At 35.1% G+C, this 23,262-nt stretch overlaps 1 protein-coding gene across 6 annotated transcripts; it reads left to right on the top strand.

The window, feature by feature from the left end:
- Nucleotides 1–42: 42 nt before the first annotated feature.
- On the top strand, nucleotides 43–23,165 carry Pkcdelta (Protein kinase C delta). Of its 6 annotated transcripts, XM_013322526.1 has the most exons (13): nucleotides 43–289; nucleotides 2,630–2,745; nucleotides 4,247–4,448; nucleotides 4,954–5,083; nucleotides 10,121–10,231; nucleotides 11,500–11,571; nucleotides 14,846–14,982; nucleotides 20,882–21,055; nucleotides 21,213–21,367; nucleotides 21,444–21,582; nucleotides 21,677–21,865; nucleotides 22,013–22,153; nucleotides 22,451–23,165. In XM_013322526.1, the coding sequence occupies exons 1-13, from the start codon at nucleotides 200–202 to the stop codon at nucleotides 22,598–22,600; spliced, it is 1,806 nt and encodes a 601-aa protein (XP_013177980.1). In that variant the 5' UTR covers nucleotides 43–199; the 3' UTR covers nucleotides 22,601–23,165. The 6 variants fall into 6 exon arrangements, with proteins under 6 accessions (XP_013177980.1, XP_013177981.1, XP_013177982.1 ...); XM_013322527.1 differs by lacking the exon at nucleotides 10,121–10,231; XM_013322528.1 differs by lacking the exons at nucleotides 10,121–10,231; nucleotides 11,500–11,571.
- Nucleotides 23,166–23,262: the final 97 nt, after the last annotated feature.

Here is a 23,262-nt window from a genome sequence, read left to right as displayed (position 1 = left end):
GTCGACCGGCGCGCGCGCAGCCAGACAATTCAGGAGCCCGCCTCTCAGTGCTCCGTACGTCGTAAGTGCTGAAAGTCGTGTAAAAAGTAGTATCCGGCCGCGAATAGCGCGTGTGGAATTCCGTTTATAAATACACGGGTGTGCGGGAGTAGCGAGCGAGCGAGCGTGCGCGGCGAGCGGTGATGTTCGGCGCGTCCCGATGATGTTCATGGGCGGGGGGGCGCGCAGGCGCACGACGCCCGCGCCGCCGCGCGCGCGCGCCCCCGTCCAACGCCTTCACGCCGACAACGTAAGTCTTACTGGTACCGATACTAGGGTTGTTACCCTACATCTTGAACTTTGTTCGTGTCAACATTATATTATTTTTTAGGTTTAGTAAAAGTTGAAAAGCTTTAAAAGCCTTCAAGGGCGGAATCGAGATTGACTTTATTGTTTATGTATATGGGGACGTGTTTATAATCGTTTTCTCTTAGTTACGATAAAAGCGAAAAATTTGGTAACCTTACTGTACTTAATGTGCTTTCAAAATTCTCAATTAGGTTGCATTGCGACCCCCTTCACCGACGAGCCCGCAGCCGCATGCGTGTGTCATACAGCGACCGACCACGATATCTCTGTTTATTTACATTGTCTTAGTTTCATTCATGCTGTGGCGGCCATGCTTTATTTACGTAACAAACTGAATGATTAACACGTACCATCGGTAAGCGATAAATTGATTCATTAAAACAATGTTTACAAACGAGAATTATTTTGAATACGAATATTTTATTTTAACTTTTTATGAATCATCAAAACACACAAAAACGTAAAATCTCAATGCCTTTTTGTTTGTTCAATAATCAATTGGTTGGTGTACTTAGTGCCTCCCCTTTATGATAGAAAAGAATAAAGATCTCGCTAGATCCGCGAGTGTCACTTTGCCCTAGTGATACGTGTAAATAAACAACTGACCATCAATACACATAAGATAGAACGAGTTCTGTCCAATCTCTTACACAAAGAGAAAAAGTGTTACTGAGAGCAACCCCTTTTGTTAAACAGCTGTCATAGCCGCTTGTTCTTTCATTATTTCAAATACAGTTAGTGAAAATATTTTCAACAATGTAATAAACTTTAATTGAAAAACTTGTTGCCATTTTCTCGTACGTGTTCGATTAATATGATTATCGACGATACGCGACGTCCAACATAGCAATTTCATCAAACGTTTTGCGGTTGGTTCCTTCTATTTATAGACGTGCATTTACCGGCCGATGGGCTTCCAAGCAACCTTGGTACCCTTTATTGATGCCTGTTCATCACGAGCCAAATTGTCTCATTGCGTTACAATATATGTTTCGAAAAGTCAATGTATTCTTGGTTTTTCTAAAAGTCGAGTTCCATGAGTTTTTTTTACTATTTACGTTTAATTTACTAGCTAATGATACCCCGACAAAACTTTTAGGCGATGGGCACACAAACAATGAGTCGCAATTACATTTTCAAGTGCAAGAGTACATATATTTTGGCTATTCGATGCGCATTTTGCAACGTACATTCATACTATCTTGCCAGGGAATGTACAAAAAAAGACCTTGAGTTTGAGACAATTTCAGTGTTGATGCATATGTGACGTTTGTTACTATTATAATATATATTAGTAAACAATAATATTCGTCGTATCACACACGTACATAACTTTTTCTACGAAAAAGATATGCAGACACTACATATTTACATTTAATGCGATCCCAATGTACATAAGTCTATATTTCCTGATGAACCTGCGTTTAATATCTTTCTCTATCAATTTCCACTAGAATTTCACAAACCTACTTATTAATCAATAAAAGTTTTACCATACATAATGGTTGGTTGAAAATGGAATTCGCCGCATTCGTTCCTCGGAGTTACTACAGCACACGAATACGCGATTCCACGCTCAATTGCGAATATTCTTGGCCACGTATCATTTTACGACGCGCCGCAAATCGGATTATGAAAGTACTACAATAAACTCAAAACAACCGTAAAAGCGAACCGAGTGAAGTCGGCGGCGAACCGCCAGCACGAACGCTTCGATTGTTGTCAAAGGTTTGCTCGTAATGTTGACTGTAAAAAAATAAAAGCATGAATCACCTAAAGATAAAGCTCGTGCCAAGTTTTCGCGGCAATGTCGAATTGTTGTTGATAAATAAATTTGAAATAAACCAGACTGTTTTTAAAAAATACAATATATTGAACTCATTTGAGAGTTTTATCACATAACATACGTGGATAAATAAAACCGATGATTTATGGTTCTATTGAAATTCCATTAACAAAACATGAAAATACTTAAAGTGTTTAAATTGAAACAGTCCTATGGTATCTAAATTTTCTGGTTTTGGCTGTAATTTTATTTAGAGATGGATCTGAAATAACGACCTTTAAAGATTTAAAAAGAAATGATTATTTAAAATCAATCAACGTTTTAACATCCCTATATACATAAACAATAACGATTGCAAAAACGCGCTGAACGATTCCAGTTTCGTCTTAACTTTTTAATTAGTTTACATAATATGAAACGACTGATTTTACTCAGAATTTTAAATACCAAAAGGTGATACACATTAATTCCATAAGTAATGTTTACATGTTCCAGTGGTTCCCAGAGGCGCGCGGGGCCTGCGGGGCGGGCGGGACTTGCGGACCAAGCGAAGTGCGGCGCTCCCGCGGCAAGCGCATCACGCAACGGCGAGGCGCCATCAAACACCACAAGTGAGAAACATTTTTGACACATGACATACAGAGTTATTAGGTTATTCGTAAGAGGTAAAGGAATAAGTTGGACTCCTGAAGTTATATCACATTGTTGGGAGAAAGGACAGCCTGACGACTTGGCCTTTTTCCAGTCTAACCTTTCGAACCGGGCAGATAACGGCAAAACCTGAAACGGAACCATATTAAGTAGTTGTACTTAAGAACGATTGTGTGAGCTATAAGATGGTTAACTTACTCTTCTTTAGCTTCAGCTTTACATAGTGTAGTTTAACCGTGGGCTTCTCAGACCAAAGTCCCCGTTTAAAACACATTGTTATATCTGTTTTGTCAAATATAATCACAGGGATTTGGTCTCAGAAACCAACGGTAAATATTATACTTCCCTATCTAACTTTATCACGTCCTGTCCTTGAGACTTTAAATTTATTATATTAATAAAGAAAACAATCTCAAGAATTATCAGTGCCTTAAAAACGAAATGAAATCAATCACTTCGGCCTAATTAGAACAATAAACCTGTTCAATGTTAGCAATCTCTGAACTAAATTAGCAGTGAGCGATGCAATTAATTCTGTATCGAGCATGTCACATGCCGCACATTGCTCATAATTAAAGTTAAGATCCATCTATCACCTGTGGACACACACATGTAACGCGGGTATAGGAAAGCGACACAGTTTCATAATTATATCAGCTATTCTTGAAATTTAGACTCTACTGCGAACATGATAGAGCTCTTTTTATATTGAAATAACCCTACAGAGTTAACACCTAAAGGGGTTTTGCTACGAAATTCAATTTTGTTCACGACGTCTCATTATATTCTTCAAAATCTTTGGGTTTTTGAAATCAAAATATTCCTGTAAATCAATTAGTTTGGTATGTAACGAAAAAAGTGCTTGCTTTGTGCATAGCCTTATTTACTTCTTTAGAGTAACCATATTCAAACTTTCGTGAGACATTATAATAAACTTATATAAAAACGGCTAAACACTCACGTATATTCGTTCGGTGGCGGCGCCGACTAGTTTCGAGCCCATCGGGGGCACTTCATCGGGGTTAATCGGACTGTTATTACTTCGCGAACGCGGCCCGTCGTTTACTGACACTCACTCACTCACCCTGATGAAGGGCCCCCGATGGGCTCGAAACTAGTCGGTGCCGCCACCGGACGAATATACGTGAGTGTTTCGCCGTTTTTATATATGCTTATTTAGAGTAAACATTAAAATCCCAATTGATTTCTAAAAACATATGTTTCAAAAATTATTTAATGATAAAAAACAATATTTACAAGATTTATCCTAATTGCTTTACTGAAAATGAACTTATTGTACTACGTACACGATCAAAGTAGGATATGCTTCGTTCCTTTGGGAATTAAGCTCCACAATCTTAATCCGACCTTCCATAAATGCCTAAGAATTATTTTAGATTATTTTATATTATATTAGATATTGTAAACGAAGTATACTGAAATTGTATCTGTACATTTCAGGGAGCACGAAGTGAACGGTCACCGTTTCGTCGCGAAGTTCTTCCGTCAGCCTACGTTTTGCGCTTTCTGTAAAGAGTTCCTGTGGGGTTTCGGCAAGCAGGGCTACCGCTGCGTCGTATGCCAGACCGCCGTGCACAAGCGTTGTCACAACAAACTGCTTGGGAAGTGCCCCGGCTCTAGCGCCTACTCCGAGTCTACTGTTGTTAGTATTAAACTAATCATTTTGAGTAAATTCTAGTTAGTATGACAGCGCTGGATCGGTGGTATGAAACTAAACTATGTGTCTGAACTCAAAGGTGCAAACAGGACCTTTGGAGCGCCAGGGAAACAGGTCCTTGGGGATGGCAGCTAATAAACGTACTACTTTTAAGAATAACATATTGATTTTCGCACCCTGGTGGATAAGGTTATGAAGTCCCTGAAAAGACAAAAGAAGAGATAGACAGTCGTAAGAAAATATACTCTGTTGGTATTTAAAAATTAAGTGCCCACGGTGCAACCTCACTGCTGGTTGTTGTAGCAAGAATACATTCTCTAGAAGTTTTGGGACAATCTAATAACATTGTTTAATAATAGCTAAGTGTGTACTTAGATAATTTTATTATAATAGTACAACACACACATGATATTCAGGATAAAATTTTCTTGCGTTATATGTCTTAGGTATTGTTTGAGCGAAAAAAATAAAAGACAAGATTTTGTTACAGTATCTAAGGGAGCGGTTCAAAGTGGATGTTCCACATCGGTTCCGTCCGCACCAGTTCATGTCCCCAACATTTTGCGACCATTGTGGAGCGCTCCTCTACGGTTTCTTTAAGCAAGGACTCAAATGTGAAGGTAAGAAAGAAATAATTATCTTACTGCTAATATCTTTCCGCTGGCAAAACAAATGAAAGAAAAGAAAGATCTGAATTAATTGAGATAAAATTTATCTCGTCTCTTTTATAATTAAAAAATATTCTTGTTGCAAATGTTCTTTACAGTTATATTATATTTTTCGGAAAACACGTATACTGCTTCACGAAGATGATAATTGTATATTATGTATAAAATTGTGCATGCAGTTAGTTTTATTTTTTACATTAACACATTATTATTTCTGTACCGTCTATCGGTGTGTTACTAAAATTCTCTTGCAAATGATTTATTCGTTTTGATTGTTATTAATAACACTAAACTATTTTCACTTTTAATAACCATTGACACAGATTTGATTTTCAGCACAATGCAAAGACTATATAGAGCAAGCTATTCTAATTCCATACTCTCACAAAATTACAAATATCTCTACAAAATCTGTTGTTTGCTGATATTGATTTAAAGTCAACTTGTGTGGTCGTATGGAGGATCTAAAGTTCAGTAAAGACTGCCAATAAAATCCGAAAAAATTAGATGCATTTCTGTTGTGTTTAAAGTTTTTCGCAGCATATCTACATTTTATTCGTCATCTGAAAGTTTGACGATATTTTTTCAGCGAACAGCAGATGAAAAATATTGCAAATTGCGTGCTACAGACGAATTGAAGTTGTAATAAACAAAATGTCTTCGCGTAGTCTTTTAAAAAAATGCGATACGAGCTTATATTCCTCTATTGTTATTATCAATTAATTATTTATAAGTGATAGCAGGATTGCACAACTGGAATTATCAGGTAAGTCGTTTGGGTGCTTTAGTCATTTGCAAAAACACCTACGTTACATATGGCAACTTGGATGTTTTTGCTGTCTTATTGAACAAGAATAGCCAAAGTACTGTGTTATACCCAAACTTTTTTATTTAATAAATCTAGCTTCAGCGACTTTAGTACAAATTTTCATTTAAAAAGAGAAATCAATATTGTGTTTAACGCCAAATATATTTGAAGCTTTAATAAGATAAGTTTCAAGTTACATCGAGAAAATTTTGTGCTGAAATCTCCTATTAAATATTCGCTACCATTTATCGGTGGACTTATGTTTTACTTTGTAAAAATAGATGGCGCTAGTTGCCATATCAATTTACTTGAACTATATATCTTTCAAGATTGTGTATTATGCTGTTTGGATATAAGTCGAGTTATTTATCTTCTTTCATATTCCTACATATTTGAACAGGATTAGTTACAATGAAATATTGTCATTTTTAAATTTTATTCTTCTGTGTTAGACTTTAGTGACGTCTTCCACAAAATATCTCTATTAACTTTAAGTGCATAATAAATCTACGTTCGCTTTAATAATAGTTATTGTGTAATTACTCAGGTACAGACATAAATATAACGTCAGAATACGTAGTCCGGAACGTCTACTAAGAATAGAAATAGAGTAGCAATTTATTTTTGTCATCTATGGAAACTTCAGTCAATTTCAGTGACAGCATATTATTTGTTAAATTGTTAATGCATTTGTTAAACAGTAAATACTTTGTACTTTTGTATATTTATAACAAAAGATGAGTAAATGTTTAAAATAAAAGTTCCTTCCGAAATTGTTTAGTCACAGGACAGCTATAATTGTCACAGAAGCTCGTCAATCAATCACCTGCGTAGTGTACGGGGCGGCGGGGCGCGGAGGGTGAGGCGGGGGCGGGGCGCTCACCTGACCGATGCCCAAGCGCTGCGTCCTCCACCGGCGTCAGTCTGCGCCGCGAGTCCGCCGCCCCTGAGCGTCGGCGTCGTACGCGCCGTGGTATTACGCGATAAAATGCCTCTATTTTCCGAACACATTTCAAACATGTATTACAGTGGAACTCCATCGTATACCAGCTCACCGTACAGTTACAGCAGTTCCTTGCTCCCATTGGGGACATCGTACAGTGCTACATATCTTAATCCTGGTGCTAGTTACAGCAACCACTCTTCGTTAATTGGATACTCTCGAACACCTGTGACTTCAAGATGGATCCCGAGTGGAAGATCATATTCGCCAATGCTCAGTACAATATCGGAGCGTGGGACATCCAGTCCGGTTAGGATAAATAGTCCTAGAAGGGCCCCAATACAAAATAGATCTAATAGAACATATATTTCTGCATCATCATATACTCCACGACCAGTCAATATTAATACGGCTGACATCGATGTATCTCGTGACAAATATCGTAACAAAACATCAAATGCTAAAAGTGAACCCACAAAGACAGAAGAGAACTCAAAAACAAAAGAAGACGTAAGTCCGTTTATGCCTAGGGTAGAAGATAAACCAGAAACTGGAATAGACACTTCGCCAGGAACCCAGCGTGGTCCTATAAAACGTGAGCGTACCGTAGTACGTCTACACACGTTAAAAAGAAAGGAGAGAGATTCCCCTCGTAAACCAGTCGAAGAGAAACGAAAAGAAGTAATTAGCTCAGAAAAAGAATCCAATAACATAAAAAGTAACGAAAATGGAGAATCAAGGAAATGGAGAGAGAAACTGTCTGAGGATTTGATTTATAAGGATACTAAAGAGAAGAGATCATTAGGAGAAAAACTCGTTGAAAAATTTCAAGTAAAAAGTAAGGATACCAATAGTGTTGAAGAGACTTTAAACAATCAACAAAAAACAGAGGTTTTACCTCTCGCAACACCGCACACCAAAATAAATAGCAAATCCCCAGACAGAAGATGTTCCGTGGAAATGTTGGCAGAACAGGCATGTTTATTAGATTCCCTTATTAGAAGAGAAAATCTTAGTACAGCTACGTTAGATTTAAGTAAAATTGGTACTGATGAAGACAAAGTTGACAGCAATGAAACTTTCAACAACTCAAAAGCATCTCAAACAAAAAATTCTCCCTTAACAACAACAAAATCAGATCATTCATTAAACACACGGTTAAGTAACTTAAAAGATCAAAAGCCTACCGCAAAAAGACATAGTATTAAAAAATCTTCGTCAGGAAGTAACATTTCAAAACTAAATTCAATAGAGGAATTAACCAAAGAACTGAGTCAAAAAAACCTTCCGCCTATTGAGGAAAGCAGATCATCGGTTGGTGAAAAAAGTGTCGAAGATAAGCCAAAGGTCAAACCTAAGCTTAAAGCTAAAATCACATCAACGGTGGAGATTACGCCACCTTCTAGCCCGTTGAGATTTAAGGTAGAAAATGTGACAGTTGAAGAAAAACCTCGTGCACCGCGGAAAGAAATCATGTTCAGTAGTGAAGTGGTAAATGAACTATCGGAAGATAAGTCTACTGAAAATTTGGTTCCCACTACTGAAAGGAAAATTCAGCAGTTAAACAACGATCCTGTATCTCCTGAGCCAGAGGATGGCAATTTTTGGAATAAAATCGGAAAACGAGAAACTGTATATTTAGCAAAAAGGAAACATCAAATAGCAAAAGAAAAAGAAAATCTTCAACGTGCTGCGTTTTGGTACCCTGAAAATGAAAATGAACTTGAAGACAATGATAATAGTACGGAAATTTCAAATAATAGCGAGGATAAAAAAAATAAAACTACAATCAAAGCATGTAATGTTAATGACATTAAAAAACCGGAAGAAGTAAAACAGATTGATGGAAAAGTTAATGCTTCTGAAAAGAGTTCCAATAATAAAATTTCAAACTGTGAGAGTGGCAATATTGCTAAATCAGTTGAAAGTTTTCAAGCAGGATCTGATATAAAAGCATTATCAGCAAACATCCCATCAGCGAATAATAAAGTAAAATCACTTGAGGAAATTCCTGTAAGAAATGATAAAATAGAAAATGCGCCTCCATTGATTATCGAAAATAAATCTATTCCAAATGAGAAAACTCTGCAAACATCAGACAAAGTTGAGGTAGACGCAGAACAAATTAAAGTAAAGGAAAGATCAGAAAAAGAAAACAGAAAAGTTTCAGATAAGAAAAAAACCTCTAATAAAGAAAAGTTAGAGGGAACAGAGCAAAATGAACAGATTACAAATAGTAGCAAACGAAAAAAGCTAAAACGTATTACCCCAAAGAAAAATGGAAAATCGGAGGGATCAGAAAAAATACAAAAAGAAATAACGAAGAATGAATCAGAGGCCAATACGATTAATATTTCTACTAAACGGGTTTTAGAAAACCAAACAAAAGAATCTGTAAAGGATACTGAATCGATTAATAAAAACAAAATAGAACAAGTAAAATCAAATACATCGAAAGAAAACATTTTGACAAGTGATAATGATCACAAAAAGCTAAACGATACGGAAATAGAGAGTAAAGATAATTTGCAGCATACAACTTCGTCTAATTCCAATTTATGCTCTACTGAAAATCATTTAGAAGAAGTAGAAAAAGATTCAATAGTCGATGTAAATGTAAATCACGAAAAAAGTGATACCAAGACTTTAGAAATTCCAAACATTCCATGCGAAGATATAGAAAAATGTAAAATCACAATAGTAGAAACAAAAGATACTAGTGAAAGTTCGAAAAAACAAAGTGTAAAGCGGCAAAATTCGATTAAGCAAAATATAATCGCAAAACCGATTAAGCCAGTGAAGGAAGAAAAAGCACTTAAACCTTTAATTGCAACACCAAGACCTCTTCAAAAGAAAGTTCCACAACAAATACGTTCAACAAGATCATCAGAATCTTCGTCTGATGAAGAAACATCGGATGATGACGAGGAAGAAGAGACAAGTTCCAGCGAAGGATCTGGAGAATTCTACGAATGTGATAATGTCGACGGGAGAACTTCTACTGGATCCAATGATTCTGGTTTTGATTCTTCCGCGTCTACGTCGCCGGCGGGATTCAACTGGGTTAGAAAAGGTACAGAGTAACATACACAATAACCATCCACTAACACCTTTCTTTTCTGACATGTATGTAGAATACAACATTAAAAGCATGTTTAAGTCTGCATGGCTTTTATTAACCATGGTAAATATTTATTAAAACCTCATCCGCAGAGAAATTGAATTTATTTGTTTATAGACTGCGATGTTAACTGCCATAGAAAGTGTGAAAAGTTGACAGCGAACTTGTGCGGAGTAAACCAGAGGCTTTTGGTCGAAGCTCTTGCGACTCGCACTGCGTCCAGAAGAGGTGGGTACGTCGGAGCCAAATATCAACGTGCATACGAGTAAATTACGAACATAATCCATGACCCGGTTTTAGTGATTACGTGTCTCAGATAGATCTATGTTTGATGTAATAATTATAGACATCACAACAAACGAGACAAGGGAAACATCTAATAGCACGTCATACACCTACTAGTGTATGTTGGCTAATTAAAATTGTGATATTGTGTCCTGCATTTGTCAAAAATATTGTTTAGATCCTTTCTCCTTTTATAATATCTTGAAACGTAAAGTTGAATATGACTAGTGAATTGATTGTTTATACCTTTGTTTTGTTTTCTTAAGCTTAAGAACGTGTTATATTATAAGTATACTATCAAGTAAATGTTTCTGAAGAACAGTGATATAGATAGATAGCAAACGTTTTGTTTTTCGCATTTGTTTTTATGACGACTACATATATCGGTGGGCGTGAGATAAAATCGCAATGTCTGCGGCTGGATGGAAGCCAATCACTCGCTTACCTGTATTTAATAATGCGACAGTACTGATAAAATTATTTGAAATGGCAATAAAGTAAGATTTTAATATTCTGCAAAGGCAACAAGTTCGCACCACAAGTATATTTTTTATTGTCTACAATTCTTGATATGAAACGTACAACGTGTCATCGGTCATATTTTTTTTCGTAGACCATTTGGCCAATTGACTTGCCAGTCCGACCCATCTAATGACTAACCGATTGATAGCAAAACTATGAACAACGATTGATTTGGCTGCACATCAAACGTTACGTATTTTTAACGTTCAAAACCAATTATAGACCATTAGGTATTTTCATAACGGCCATTATACAGATATCGTAGCTTACGTATTTGTCGATGTGGTGGTTCTATACAAAATGAGTATAAAACTATTCGTTGTTTTAATAAGCTAACTAACGTTGCATTTGAATTTTCTTGGATTCTTTTTTAGGATTTGAAAACAGATGTATTAAGATGTTCTGCTTTATGAATTTTATATTTTAAAATACCGCAGCATCTTTATATAATCGTATTTATGTATCAAATCAAGTTCCTGTTTGACAAACAAACGTCGCTTTATAAAAACAATTCTAGATTTATTTCTGTGGTAAGATGTATTTAGTGCAAGATTTTAATTCGTCATCCAGCAAACTTACCATAAGAGCCTTAATAAAATTAAAAGTAATGACATTTAACAAATTAAACGTCCTCAATTTTAAATTGTGGATTTTATGTGCTACGCATGTTTTATTAGACATATGTACAGGTGGAGAGTGTCCCAGCACGTCAGGCAATACGACGCAGCCCCTAGGCTCTGATATCTTAGAACGAGAGCTTGGTGAGATGTACAAATGTATCCCTTAATGTCTGTCTTTCGTATTGTTTTGTTTGATGTTATTGCGTATCCGAGTGACATTTGGCGTTTGTTCTTTATTACCTTCATTAACAACCACAGATAAAAAAGCAGAGTCATACTAATTTAATGTTTCATTTTTTTGTATTAAATGCTTTACTCCATGTTTTTTAAAATACAAAACAAAGAAAGATCGAGATATTTATAAGGTGCGATATATTTTTGTTTCAAAGTGATCAATAAATTCTATTCCAAGAAGAACAGTTAGTTTACGATATTCTTGTATCGATACAATACGCTAAAATCGAAATATATTTACAATATGCCTAATAATAACGATGTAGATATCTCTTTATAACTTTTTCTATCTCTGTTGACCTTCTATTGTAAATTCCGCGTTCCATGTCACATGTTATCATTCTCTAAATAAATATTTTCGCAAAAGAATCGTAATAGCTGTTCTATCATAGTTCCGATTTACTATGCCTTAATAATTTTATTAATTCCTGAACATCTTGAATTAGAGGTTTGCTTTTATTATTCCGTGTAAGGCACCTATAATAACAAAAAAAATATTTAATCCGTGAAAAGCGAGATGCTTCTTCTGTCTCTTGCGATCAGTTGATACATTAAGTGTTATGTTAGGTAATACTAGTTTTTAACTGTGATTCCGTCCGCGTGGAATAAAAAAAACTTAGTAGCCTATGTCTTCTTCTTCTTCTTTTAGTTACTAGTGGACCCCACCGTTTAATAGTAGCCTATGTGTTTTTCCAGACAATGTTCTATATCTATGCTAAATTTCGTCCAGATCTATGCTGTTCTGGAGATACTTTCTAACAAACATATAATACATCTTAACATCTGAACTGTAGTAAGAATGAAGTTAAGATACTTAGTTATTGTTGTACAGATTGTAGGCGGTTAATATTTTACTGCCTACGCGTGCAGCGGCCGTTATTCATAATTCTGACGGGTATTTGGCTTTTCTCTTCATTTTCTTTACTAAATATTTTGACATTCAACATCTATTTTATTATAACTATCGATCTAACAAGTATTATAAATATCTAATGTACGTACATTGCAACAAACCTGTTGAGTTTTCCGAGTAATATTTAAGGAAATGTTAACCTATATTGTTTTGAAATGCTTAATATATCTATAGACTTTCTGAGAAGTCCATTTGTATCAAAAAGAAGACAATTGAAGGTGTTTTGATACGACGAAACTCACGTAAATTTGGGATCAACGCCAAAAAAATGACGCACTTTCCTATTGTGAACGAATAAAAATATATTGATTTGTAATAGAAAAAGTTTTACCTAAGTGTCTAATATTAAACAAAATTACACTAAAGGATAATTCTAAAAGGTAGATAGACGTAGATTTCTGACTAAGCTAAAGAAACTCAAAATTGTTAAGGAATTTTTCTTTTATATTCTATCGTATATCTATCGTAACCTGTTTGTTATCATGAATGCATTTCAAACAGTATTGTAATGCTGACTGGATATAAAAATGTAAACAGTAGTTACTTAATAAAAGTATGAGATCCCACGCACCTCACGTCTAATGCATTTGAGTACCAAAGTGAGTTTTCGTGAGGTTTTGTGAGGTCATTCCGAGTGCAGATGTAAGACAGACGTGTGAATAAATTAACCAAACTGGAACAACTGTTTATCGCTTACAGTTCTAAGAGATCTAGATTCACGTGATTGTCTAGAACTGTGAGATTAGTAATTGTTGCAAATATTAACATTTATGAGAATAAAATTTTAAATAAGAATTTTTATACCACGTCGACGCTTGTTTCTCATATTTTTAGTTAATAAATTGCACAAATTGTCACTTGTCAAGGTCCAAATTTATCCGTGGCGACCTTGATATTGGTCTGTCTGAGCTGAATATTTTTAGACGCACTTCACAATATGCTCGAAATGAAAGAAGCAATGTAACGTTTAATGTATTGCGACTTTTAAATTAATATAAACAAAAGTGATACATTTTCATGCCGTATATAGAATTATTTACATTATAGGATACTCGCTGTCGCCCGCAACTTCGTCCGCGTGTTATTAAAATAAACTTAATTATTAACCTATATGTACTACCAGACAAATTTCAAACAAACATTCATCCATCCATCCATCCAAACATTCGCATTTAAAATATTAGTAAGAAGATGTATGTATTGTAGGCAAACGTTTATTTGTATTTAGATAGAATTAATGGCATTGTTATGTAAATTACAGGCAAAGAAATTAATATTTGTACTTTATATATCCTCTTGACTTTTCTAAAGTCAACCTCAATTAAAAGATACTTCATTATTTTAAATATTGAAACAAGTTCTGCAGGCGTTGTGTTTTTTCCAGAATCGTAAAATTGAATACATCGCAACGAAATTAAACTTTTACGATGTAAAAAACTATATACCGCACTCGTGCAATCAATGGCCAGTATAATGGATGTTGGCAATGTTTTATCTCCTTCTAGAATACGCTAATGACGATTTGATGCGAAATGTTAAGACTCGGATTCATACCGACAAACGAAAAAGTATCGTTAAACACGCACTTAAAATTACTATCAAAGCTATAGTATAGTTACAAATCTACAAACTTAAAAACTATATTATTAATCGTATTAGTCTTTTTGACATTTTTAAGTACATTTTTAAGCCTAAACTATTATCAATTGACGATATTGAATAACTATTATTTTTAGACATTAGTTAGAATCCTTTGGCGCGAATGGCGCCTTTCGTTAGTGTCAGAATTATTAGTGAGGGGACATAAACGTCGACATTTTAGTAAGGCTAGTGTTGCGCCAGTACAACGGGACAATGTCGGATTTACTTCCTAACATTATGTACTGTGAACATTGAATTCTTGCACCTTATAAATATCATGATTGTGTCATCTTTTATGTGTGTTAACATGAATGTATTAATTAAATGTTTAATTTTATTTATGTTTATTTTATGTCATATTACACTTGATACAATAAACCTCGACACTTTAGTAAGCATTGCTTAATTAATTATACTATAATTTATACTTATGCATAGAAGCTAAAACTGTAAAAACAGTTATTGTACCTGATACTCTTCTATATACAGTTTCAATAACGAAACGAATATTTACACAACAGTTTTTTATCTGTTTTTTTTTTTAAATATATGTTCCGCACTGGAACAATACAATGGACATTAAATATAATAACAATAAGTAATTGTGATATTGTTTGAATTTTTCAGAACAATCAACGGCGTATGGGCTTTTCAGAAAGACTGGCAGATTCACACCGCCCGCTCGCTCTATTCCTCGCTTCAGGAAGTACACTATTGAAGATTTCCAGTTTATCAAGGTGCTAGGAAAAGGTAGCTTTGGCAAGGTAAGAATACTTAAACCTCTATAATATATTGACTCACCATTGTAACCATACGATAATATATCGAACAAAATGTAACGTTTGGCGGGCACAACTCTGTAGCAAAACATCAAATCCCGTAACTTTTCGTATAGAAATTGAATTTAGTTTTACATAGCTAACGCTTGAAAATCATCGTCTTTATTGAATAAAATGTATGCGCCTCGATTTCTTTTCTGTTTTTATGTAAATAAAAATTTAAAATTTTCACTTGTAAGATATTTTAGAGTGCTACTTTCACTTGTATTTTTAAATGCACACATATAAATAGTCGGTTCGGTAAATGCCGATAAGTGGTGCCAGCTATAGATCCCACTCCGGTTGGCATCGTCTCCTATAACAAATTGGGTCACTGAGAACTGGGAACTACAACCAATGCTGTCGGAAGAAACTGCAATGACCCAATAATGTCGCGTAAAAATGTCTCAAGAGACAATGTTTTATTTACTTTCCTATATATTTTTTTAATTTTATTTCGATTTAAATAAACATTCAATTTTATTTTAGTCTATATAATTTTAAATTGAACAATATGGACAGTTCTTTATATTTTTTTTAGAGACTGAATCATTCCCGATAAAAGGCATCCGTTCGTAAAATCCGTTTTTATATAACCGATCAAATGTATGACGTAACAAGACTGTAAAATAAGATTGCATTTATCTTGTGGATGTTTCCAGTTCCTCTAACGTCATATCTTTGTAATCGATGCTTTCAGTTCCCTCGACAATTAAATTCTAAAAATTTATGTGAACACGTCTTTCTATAAATAAATACGCAAAAAATGAAGCAAGGGAATTTGCCAAGAAAAAACTGGCCTTCGGCATTCGAAGAGACTATACGTTGAGGACGGTGCTCGGAATTGTGGGGAGATGAGAGGTGTTCCGCTGAGAGACGTGTCTATAACATTCAGTCGCGACAAACACGACGATTTAAAAACAACACATGTCGAGCCAACATATTATATTCGTATAAATAAATATATACAGAAAGAACAACAAATATTTAGTCGTCAAAATTGTAACCAAGAAATCACTTGTACAGTATTTTTGCTCTCTAAAAAAAAGCTGCAATACACGGCACATTTACTGAAAGCTTGAATCTTACATCAAAATAGCATACATTTTATGTATGGAAATTTCCACCGTGAAAAAGAAAATTGTGTGAGCTCATCCAAAAGTTTGACGTTATAAACATCGTGAAAGTTCTTATAAGTCACGTAAGAAATCTATATAATTAAAAGAAACAATTTTTTTAATAAGTTTAAATAAAGAATCTTTAAAAACGTAGGTTTAATAATTTTGTGGAAAAGGTGGTTTTGAGGAATGAAATAGAAAATTAACATTTCGAGACAGGTGCGTTAGCTCGCAGCATCTCACTTACTGTGTTTTGAAGTGTCAAACCACAAAATTACTCTGTTTCTGTTATTTTGAAGCAAAGCAATTACCACTTCATAGAAACATCATCTAAATCTGTGTCAACTTTTGAAATAGAATTATTACCTGTAGCCCATAGAGAATAGACAAAAAGTAGGTCACTGGAAAACTACTACTTTTCGTATTTTATTTGTAGCCTACTTAAAAGTGTGAAAACTTGTTACAGTATTAGTTATTTTGACATGCTGGAAAGAGATTGATCAGTGCTTTAAAATGAAGACTTAATAAAAACATCGTATTAAAGTTTAAGTGTATGTGTGTGTTACTACAGTCTCACATAACAGTATTACCCCCTCTCCCGCCCAAAGAATGGTAAAAAAAGAGGACGCTGTTGAAATTTTGCTCAGGACTCTAGAAAACTGTTACTGATTCTCGAGTCTGTCTCTAGGAATTGGAGCACCCAATATTATATATTTTGTCGTGAATATGAATGGTTTGGATCGGCTTGGAGAAAATATCACACATTGGCCTGGACTTTTCGTCACATAATATATTCATTATCATAAGTTGAAGTGCCGATTTTTCTAGTATATTGTTATGCTACATCCCTACTCTGTGAAAAAAAACTAACCCACGTTAACGAAGCAACTAAAACTTTTCTTTTAAAATGTAATCAAATGTATACGACTTATTTAAAATGTTGAAGAGGAAATTAAATAAATTACTAAATTTACGATGCCCGCTAATGCGCCGCGACGAATGATATATCATTATAGCTGGCGTATTCGCTTCCGAGACTTGAGAGAAATGTCAAATAGTCTATTTATACCGCGTCCAGAGTACGTTGAACTTCCAATGCACGCAGTTTATATTGTAACCTTACGGTTTAGCAATGTGAATTAGCAATTTGTAGTCGTCAGCTTGTGCGCGTCCCAAGAGGGACTCGAATTTATAAGTTAGTGGGGACTAGGCCTTAGTCAAACACAACTAAACTCATGACTTTTTTCTTACTTAATATGCAGGTTGTGTCACTATGATTCCCTTCACAATATGCGTAATAATATTTGGATATTATTTAAATAAAAGAATACAATGAAAGTGGAGACTTAAAGTAACTAGCCTCCCTCTTGACGATCTGCTTGTGAATTTTCTTGAGATTTCTGTAGTAGAATTTTGTAACAGCTTTGAAAAACCGAATACAACTAATTAGAGGATACAGGAATTAGTTTTATGTCGTTGATTTCGTAAGAGTAGTCGTCACAGAGTGTTTGAACTCCGTCGGTTATTTCGCAAGTCATTTTAAATGACAGAAATAGTTTGGTATTAAGATTGAAGAGTTGACGTTGAGTTAAAGTATTTAAGTTCGATTCTAAACTAAACATTACGAGGTACAAAAACACAGAAATTAATGTCAGTTTTTAATTAAATTTTGAAATCACTCAGGAACTAGCTAACTATACTATATATAGCCTTCTCATGTTGTGTGATGATTGACAAATAGGTTGTATCCTTCTAATATCGATAAGCACATGTTTAGAAAATATAAATTGTTTATAGTTAAATACATGGTTTAAACTAATAATCAATCTTCTCTATACTAATAGTATTATAACAAAAAAGTATTGATTTTGTCTGCAAATTGAAAATCAATAATTTCACAACTTTACGATTAAAGTTCATGTTTGTAACAATTGTTGGAGCAAATTAAAAATATTGTAATGCGAAACATTAAACAAATGTACAGAAGTATATTTATGGACTCAATAATATGTGTATTTTTAAAATGGAATACAAAAATATCTTAGCGTATTTTCATGCAGACTTTTTCATCCGATTTATTTGTGATCGACCCCGCGGCGAATCACATGACTTCAGAGCTTATGTAGTTTGCCCGCTGTTCGCTAGACATTATTTATAATACAGGTATCGACTGTTTCATAGATGCAGTTGTTGATGTTAATCAACAATTTGTAGTTTAAAAATGCTTCAAAATGTCATTTGAGAGCGGTAGAGAAACAACAAAACCGTAAACTTGAATTTTAGCGTAGTATGAACGTTCTGTATTAGTATGTACGTTTACATTTCAGAAATATCTGTGCATAATCATGTTGTTATCTCTTATATTTCAGTATGTTTTTTTCTGATCTTTCGAAAGTGAAATAATTGAGTGCTACTTAGTAATATGAACTCGGCATGCGTTGTCTTATACTCCATGAGCAGGGTCCAGTTGAACGACTATTTAATGCTAGAAAGAGGCGCCTTGGTTTGCAAATTATACTGTCTCACATAACCCTATTATCACCCCGGTCCCAAGAAATAGTCAAAAATAAGGGTCGCCGTAGAAATCTTGCCCAGGCAAGATATTCTATTAGAACTAAAACTGTTACTGTTCACGAGTACAGGTGATGTTAGAATCTCTCTATTATAAAGAACTTTAAAAAATTTAGTATAAAATTGTCAAACAAAAAACGTTGCGGTGTTTAATCAGATTATTTTGTGTAGAAAGCATTAAAAGACGTATGTTTGGCAATTCCTGTACAAATGTGTTCAAGTGTTGTCTGTTGGCAGACGAAGTGAGGTGATGCGTGTTGTAGATGATGGTATTAGGCGATGGCAGGTTGCCCGGCGCGGCTCACCTGCGCCCGTCTCGCTCCCGGCCATTGCATCTTACATTCTATTCCCGCCTCACACATCACTATGCTCCGATACAAAACACGTGTCCTCAAACCCGTCACTAATTACAATTATAAATATGCTGCAATATTTATAATTAATAATAAACTTACATTTTTTTTTAAGAATTCTACTGTAGATATATTCGATTTACATTGTGATTTACCAAACAGAAAGTCTGGTGATGGGAAGCTTTCTCATAAACAACCCATAAACAAATTCTGCGATCATCCCTTATCGACCATGGCTAAATCTGCCACCTAACTTATCGGTGACTAGAAGTTGCACGGCAGTAAGTGTTTATTTATTGAGACCACCTCTGTCCTTCTTACAAACACATCTGAAATAATAGTGTAGCGCATATCGTAGTCTTAATACGCAACGTATGTAGTAAAGAACATTGCCCTGCATCACTCGGGTATGAAAACAATACCATTCGGATGTTACTCATTGGGGTCATTGGAGTCAAAAATCGTTGGGATAAAAGAACCAGAACCTTTGTTTTTAAATTTAGATTTAAAAAGCTGTATATACCTGACACTTTAGAAATAAGGTTAACATTTACTGGCTGTATAATTTGGAATTACGATGCTAATTGTGTGTTATAACGACTTGAGTTCCGCGTTTAAACGTGAACAAAACAGAAAGAATTAGGGCGAGATATCACGCTCAAATGAGAACACATTATTCCTGTATTTCTTAAAATTACCTATTGATAAAATACCAAGTACTTAGACAACTTACCGTGAGTTTCCACTACGGAAATATTTGTACAAAAAACGTCACGTCACTCATCCATTTAAATAAAAAGAAACAAAGGTAACTACGTGTTTTTTCCAAAAATATCTCGAAAGTGGGAACCAACGATTATGACTACCTGAACATAATTTGATCATTGACTTTAATGTAAAAGCAAATCAAATTATAGAAACATACATGCGTATTAACACATGTATGTTCATTGTTATTTATCTTGTAAGACGTTTCAAATCAATCAGGTCATTTTTCCCGTTCAACGAATACTGCATTTCGCTCCTGATTCATAACGGCCATGTTGTTTGATTTATTCAATCTCATTCGATTTGAATACGTAAGTGTTACAAGACAGGAATAAAAGCCGGAGATGATCTTCCTGGTTCGCCGGCCCACTTAACGTTGACGCCGAGCCAAGAATAATGCAAAATTGTTACCTTTTAATAAACACACAAGTCTGTTAACACATAAATGTTAAAAGGGGTCTCATTGAAATATTAAAAAAAAGCATCAGAGCTTACAGATTATAAAAACTTCTATTGTGTTATTGCGTCAAAGGACAATTATTATTTAGCCTACTAAGTTATTTAATTAAATATATGTATAAGTTTAAAGGTAATGCACATTTTGTACCGTAACATAAAGACGTCAGTTAGTCTATCCAGAATCTGGCTAACTCCCAGTGCGGGAACATAAATAGCTTTATGTTATTTATTATAATCGAATAGTACATCATGTAACATGCGTTTTAAGTCGTTATATTTCATTAATAACATAAATTGTTTACATCGTCTTATTTGTTGATTACTTGAATTTAGTCCAAGAGTAGAACAAGGACGAAAGTATTGAATATTGCCAATATTATGTCGGTTTTCAGTTTATCATCACCAATTTATATGGTTATTTGATCTTATCGTTCTCCTGAATTGTCCCTCCTTTTTATTTCTGTATAAACGTTGTTTCTTTGCCTTTTCTCTTTTCTATCTCTATTTTTTGTCAACCGACAAATGACCTCTAGGGGGAGAAGAGGAGAAAGGATAAAAGGGATATCTTCTTTACAGGTGTTACTTGCAGAGTTAAGAGACACAGAGTACTATTATGCTGTAAAGTGTTTGAAGAAAGACGTTGTTCTAGAAGACGATGATGTGGAGTGCACGCTGATAGAGCGCAAGGTCCTCGCTCTGGGAACTAATCATCCTTACCTCTGTCATCTTTTTGCTACTTTCCAAACCGATGTAAGTATCAGTAATATAAATAAAAATCATAGATGAAAAACTGGCATTGAAAAGGATCAAACGAATCTCAAATGTGCGCTCATTATGCGTCAGAATCGTTGTATTCTCTACACGCCGTTGCCGTAACACTTACTTAAACATAGTTGACATGTTGCAGTCTCATTTGTTCTTCGTGATGGAATACCTGAACGGCGGCGACCTGATGTTCCACATCCAGCAGAGCGGCCGCTTCCCGGAGCCTCGCGCCAGATTCTACGCCGCAGAAATTGTCTCCGGGCTTAAGTTTTTGCACAAACGCGGTATTATTTACAGGTAAGTTACAAGTTTAATATGAATTAAACTCTTATGTAATATAAACATAGTAAAATTTTGTATTTATGTTATGTAGAGATTTAAAACTAGACAACATTTTACTGGACTACGAGGGGCACGTGCGCATCGCGGACTTCGGCATGTGCAAGCTGCAGATCTACCTCGACAAGACTGCAGACACATTCTGCGGCACTCCAGATTATATGGCCCCTGAGGTAAATGCTCTGTTTTAGACTTTTTTCATTCTACGTCTTTTTCTCAGGTGTCATTAAAGGCGAAGTAAATTGACGATGCGATCTTTGTTCACAGATAATAAAAGGTTTGAAGTACAACCAGACGGTGGATTGGTGGTCGTTTGGCGTGCTGCTGTACGAGATGCTGATCGGCCAGAGCCCCTTCAGCGGCTGCGACGAGGATGAGCTCTTCTGGTCCATCTGCAACGAAATGCCCTCCTACCCGCGCTTCCTTTCTCAAGAGGCGCTTAGCATACTCACCAGAGTAAGGCGACAATTTGACTGAAATATTTATATTTTAAAGATCGAATTTATCCAAATTGTATATTATGTAAATTGTAGCTCATTCAACAGAATTTGTATTTATTAGTGTCTTGATTCGTTGCGATAATCGAGTGTTTGTTATGACCAGTTGCTGGATAAGGACGCGCGGACTCGTCTGGGCGGCGCAGAATGCATGCACGGCGACGTACGCGACCAGGACTTCTTTCACGGCCTCGCCTGGGACCGCTTGGAGCGTCGGGAGCTCGACGCACCATTCAAACCACGAGTGGTATGTCTCCTCAAATCGAAATCCTAATATCTAAAAAAACATCCCCATCCATCTTCTTACCGTACTTGTAGCGCCATGTGTGGTATGAGTAATATTAATTCAACTTATACATATTTCTTATTTTCCTTATAACCATTCCTCACAAGTTTCTTGCAAGTACTTACTACACATCGGGAGAATCTGCTCTTTTGTTTCTTAATTTGTTATCAATTGTTTCTATAAATGTCATTCCAGAAAACGCAACATGTTTTATAAATAATTTCACATAAATTATTTCGTCTTCAAATATTTTTTCAGAGGCACCCACTGGACACACAATACTTTGACAGAACATTCACGGGGGAGCGGCCGCGGCTGACCGCAGTCGAACCTCATGTGCTACGCTCCATGGACCAAGAACCGTTCAGGGGTTTCTCCTACACGAACCCGAATGCCACAGATCGATAAAAATAAAAGAAAAAATTGTAGGCTACGATTAAATTTTGAAAATTTCCGATAATACCTGTTAGATACAGTGCCTTGAAAATGCCAAAGAATAGACAAGTCATTGTTTAACAGTGGAGAAAAAGGCCCGTTTTGGTAGGCTTTTGGCAATATTGCTGTTTTAGTAACACGATCGTGTTAAATAATTGTGTGACTTTAGAAAGAGAAGTCCTCTTCCTTTTTGGGGATAAGAGACAGAACTTTATCATTACGGTCGATCAAAGAATCAGTTGATTGATTATTGTGTCTGGCACACAAAAGTAAAAGCTTTGATGTTATGTATTTTATTACTATGTATAATAATAGTTATTACATAGTCCGTAAAAGTAAATAATCATGATGATGCGGTCCCTACTAGTCAATTTCACAAACTACCGATGGTTTTTGAGTTTGTGGATCAGTCATTACTTTAGCGGCTGGGCCGAAAATGCGCACCTTTTTGTAAGTACATATAATGAATGTATTTAATTACATAATTTGATAATTTTTATAGCATTGTGTCGAGATTTTACTATAATATAATGTAGTATTCAGATCCTTTGTAAGGAATAAAAATATAAAAGTTTATTGAGAAATATCAAAATGTTTGATATGTTCTTTGATCTTATAATATTAAGTTAAATATC

This window comes from Papilio xuthus, unplaced genomic scaffold (genome assembly GCF_000836235.2).
Source record: "Papilio xuthus unplaced genomic scaffold, Pxut_1.1 DF825928.1, whole genome shotgun sequence".
NCBI lineage: Eukaryota > Metazoa > Arthropoda > Insecta > Lepidoptera > Papilionidae > Papilio > Papilio xuthus.
This window is presented reverse-complemented; position numbering and strand designations above follow the sequence as displayed.

Bases quoted from the DNA above. Each gene is read 5' to 3' on its own strand.
- Pkcdelta (XM_013322523.1), top strand. From the start codon at position 6,928: ATGCCTCTATTTTCCGAACACATTTCAAACATGTATTACAGTGGAACT. The intron at 9,956-10,120 runs GTACAGAGTAAC...ATTTGTTTATAG, and splicing joins ATTCAACTGGGTTAGAAAAG to ACTGCGATGTTAACTGCCAT. The intron at 11,572-14,845 runs GTGAGATGTACA...TGAATTTTTCAG, and splicing joins TATCTTAGAACGAGAGCTTG to AACAATCAACGGCGTATGGG.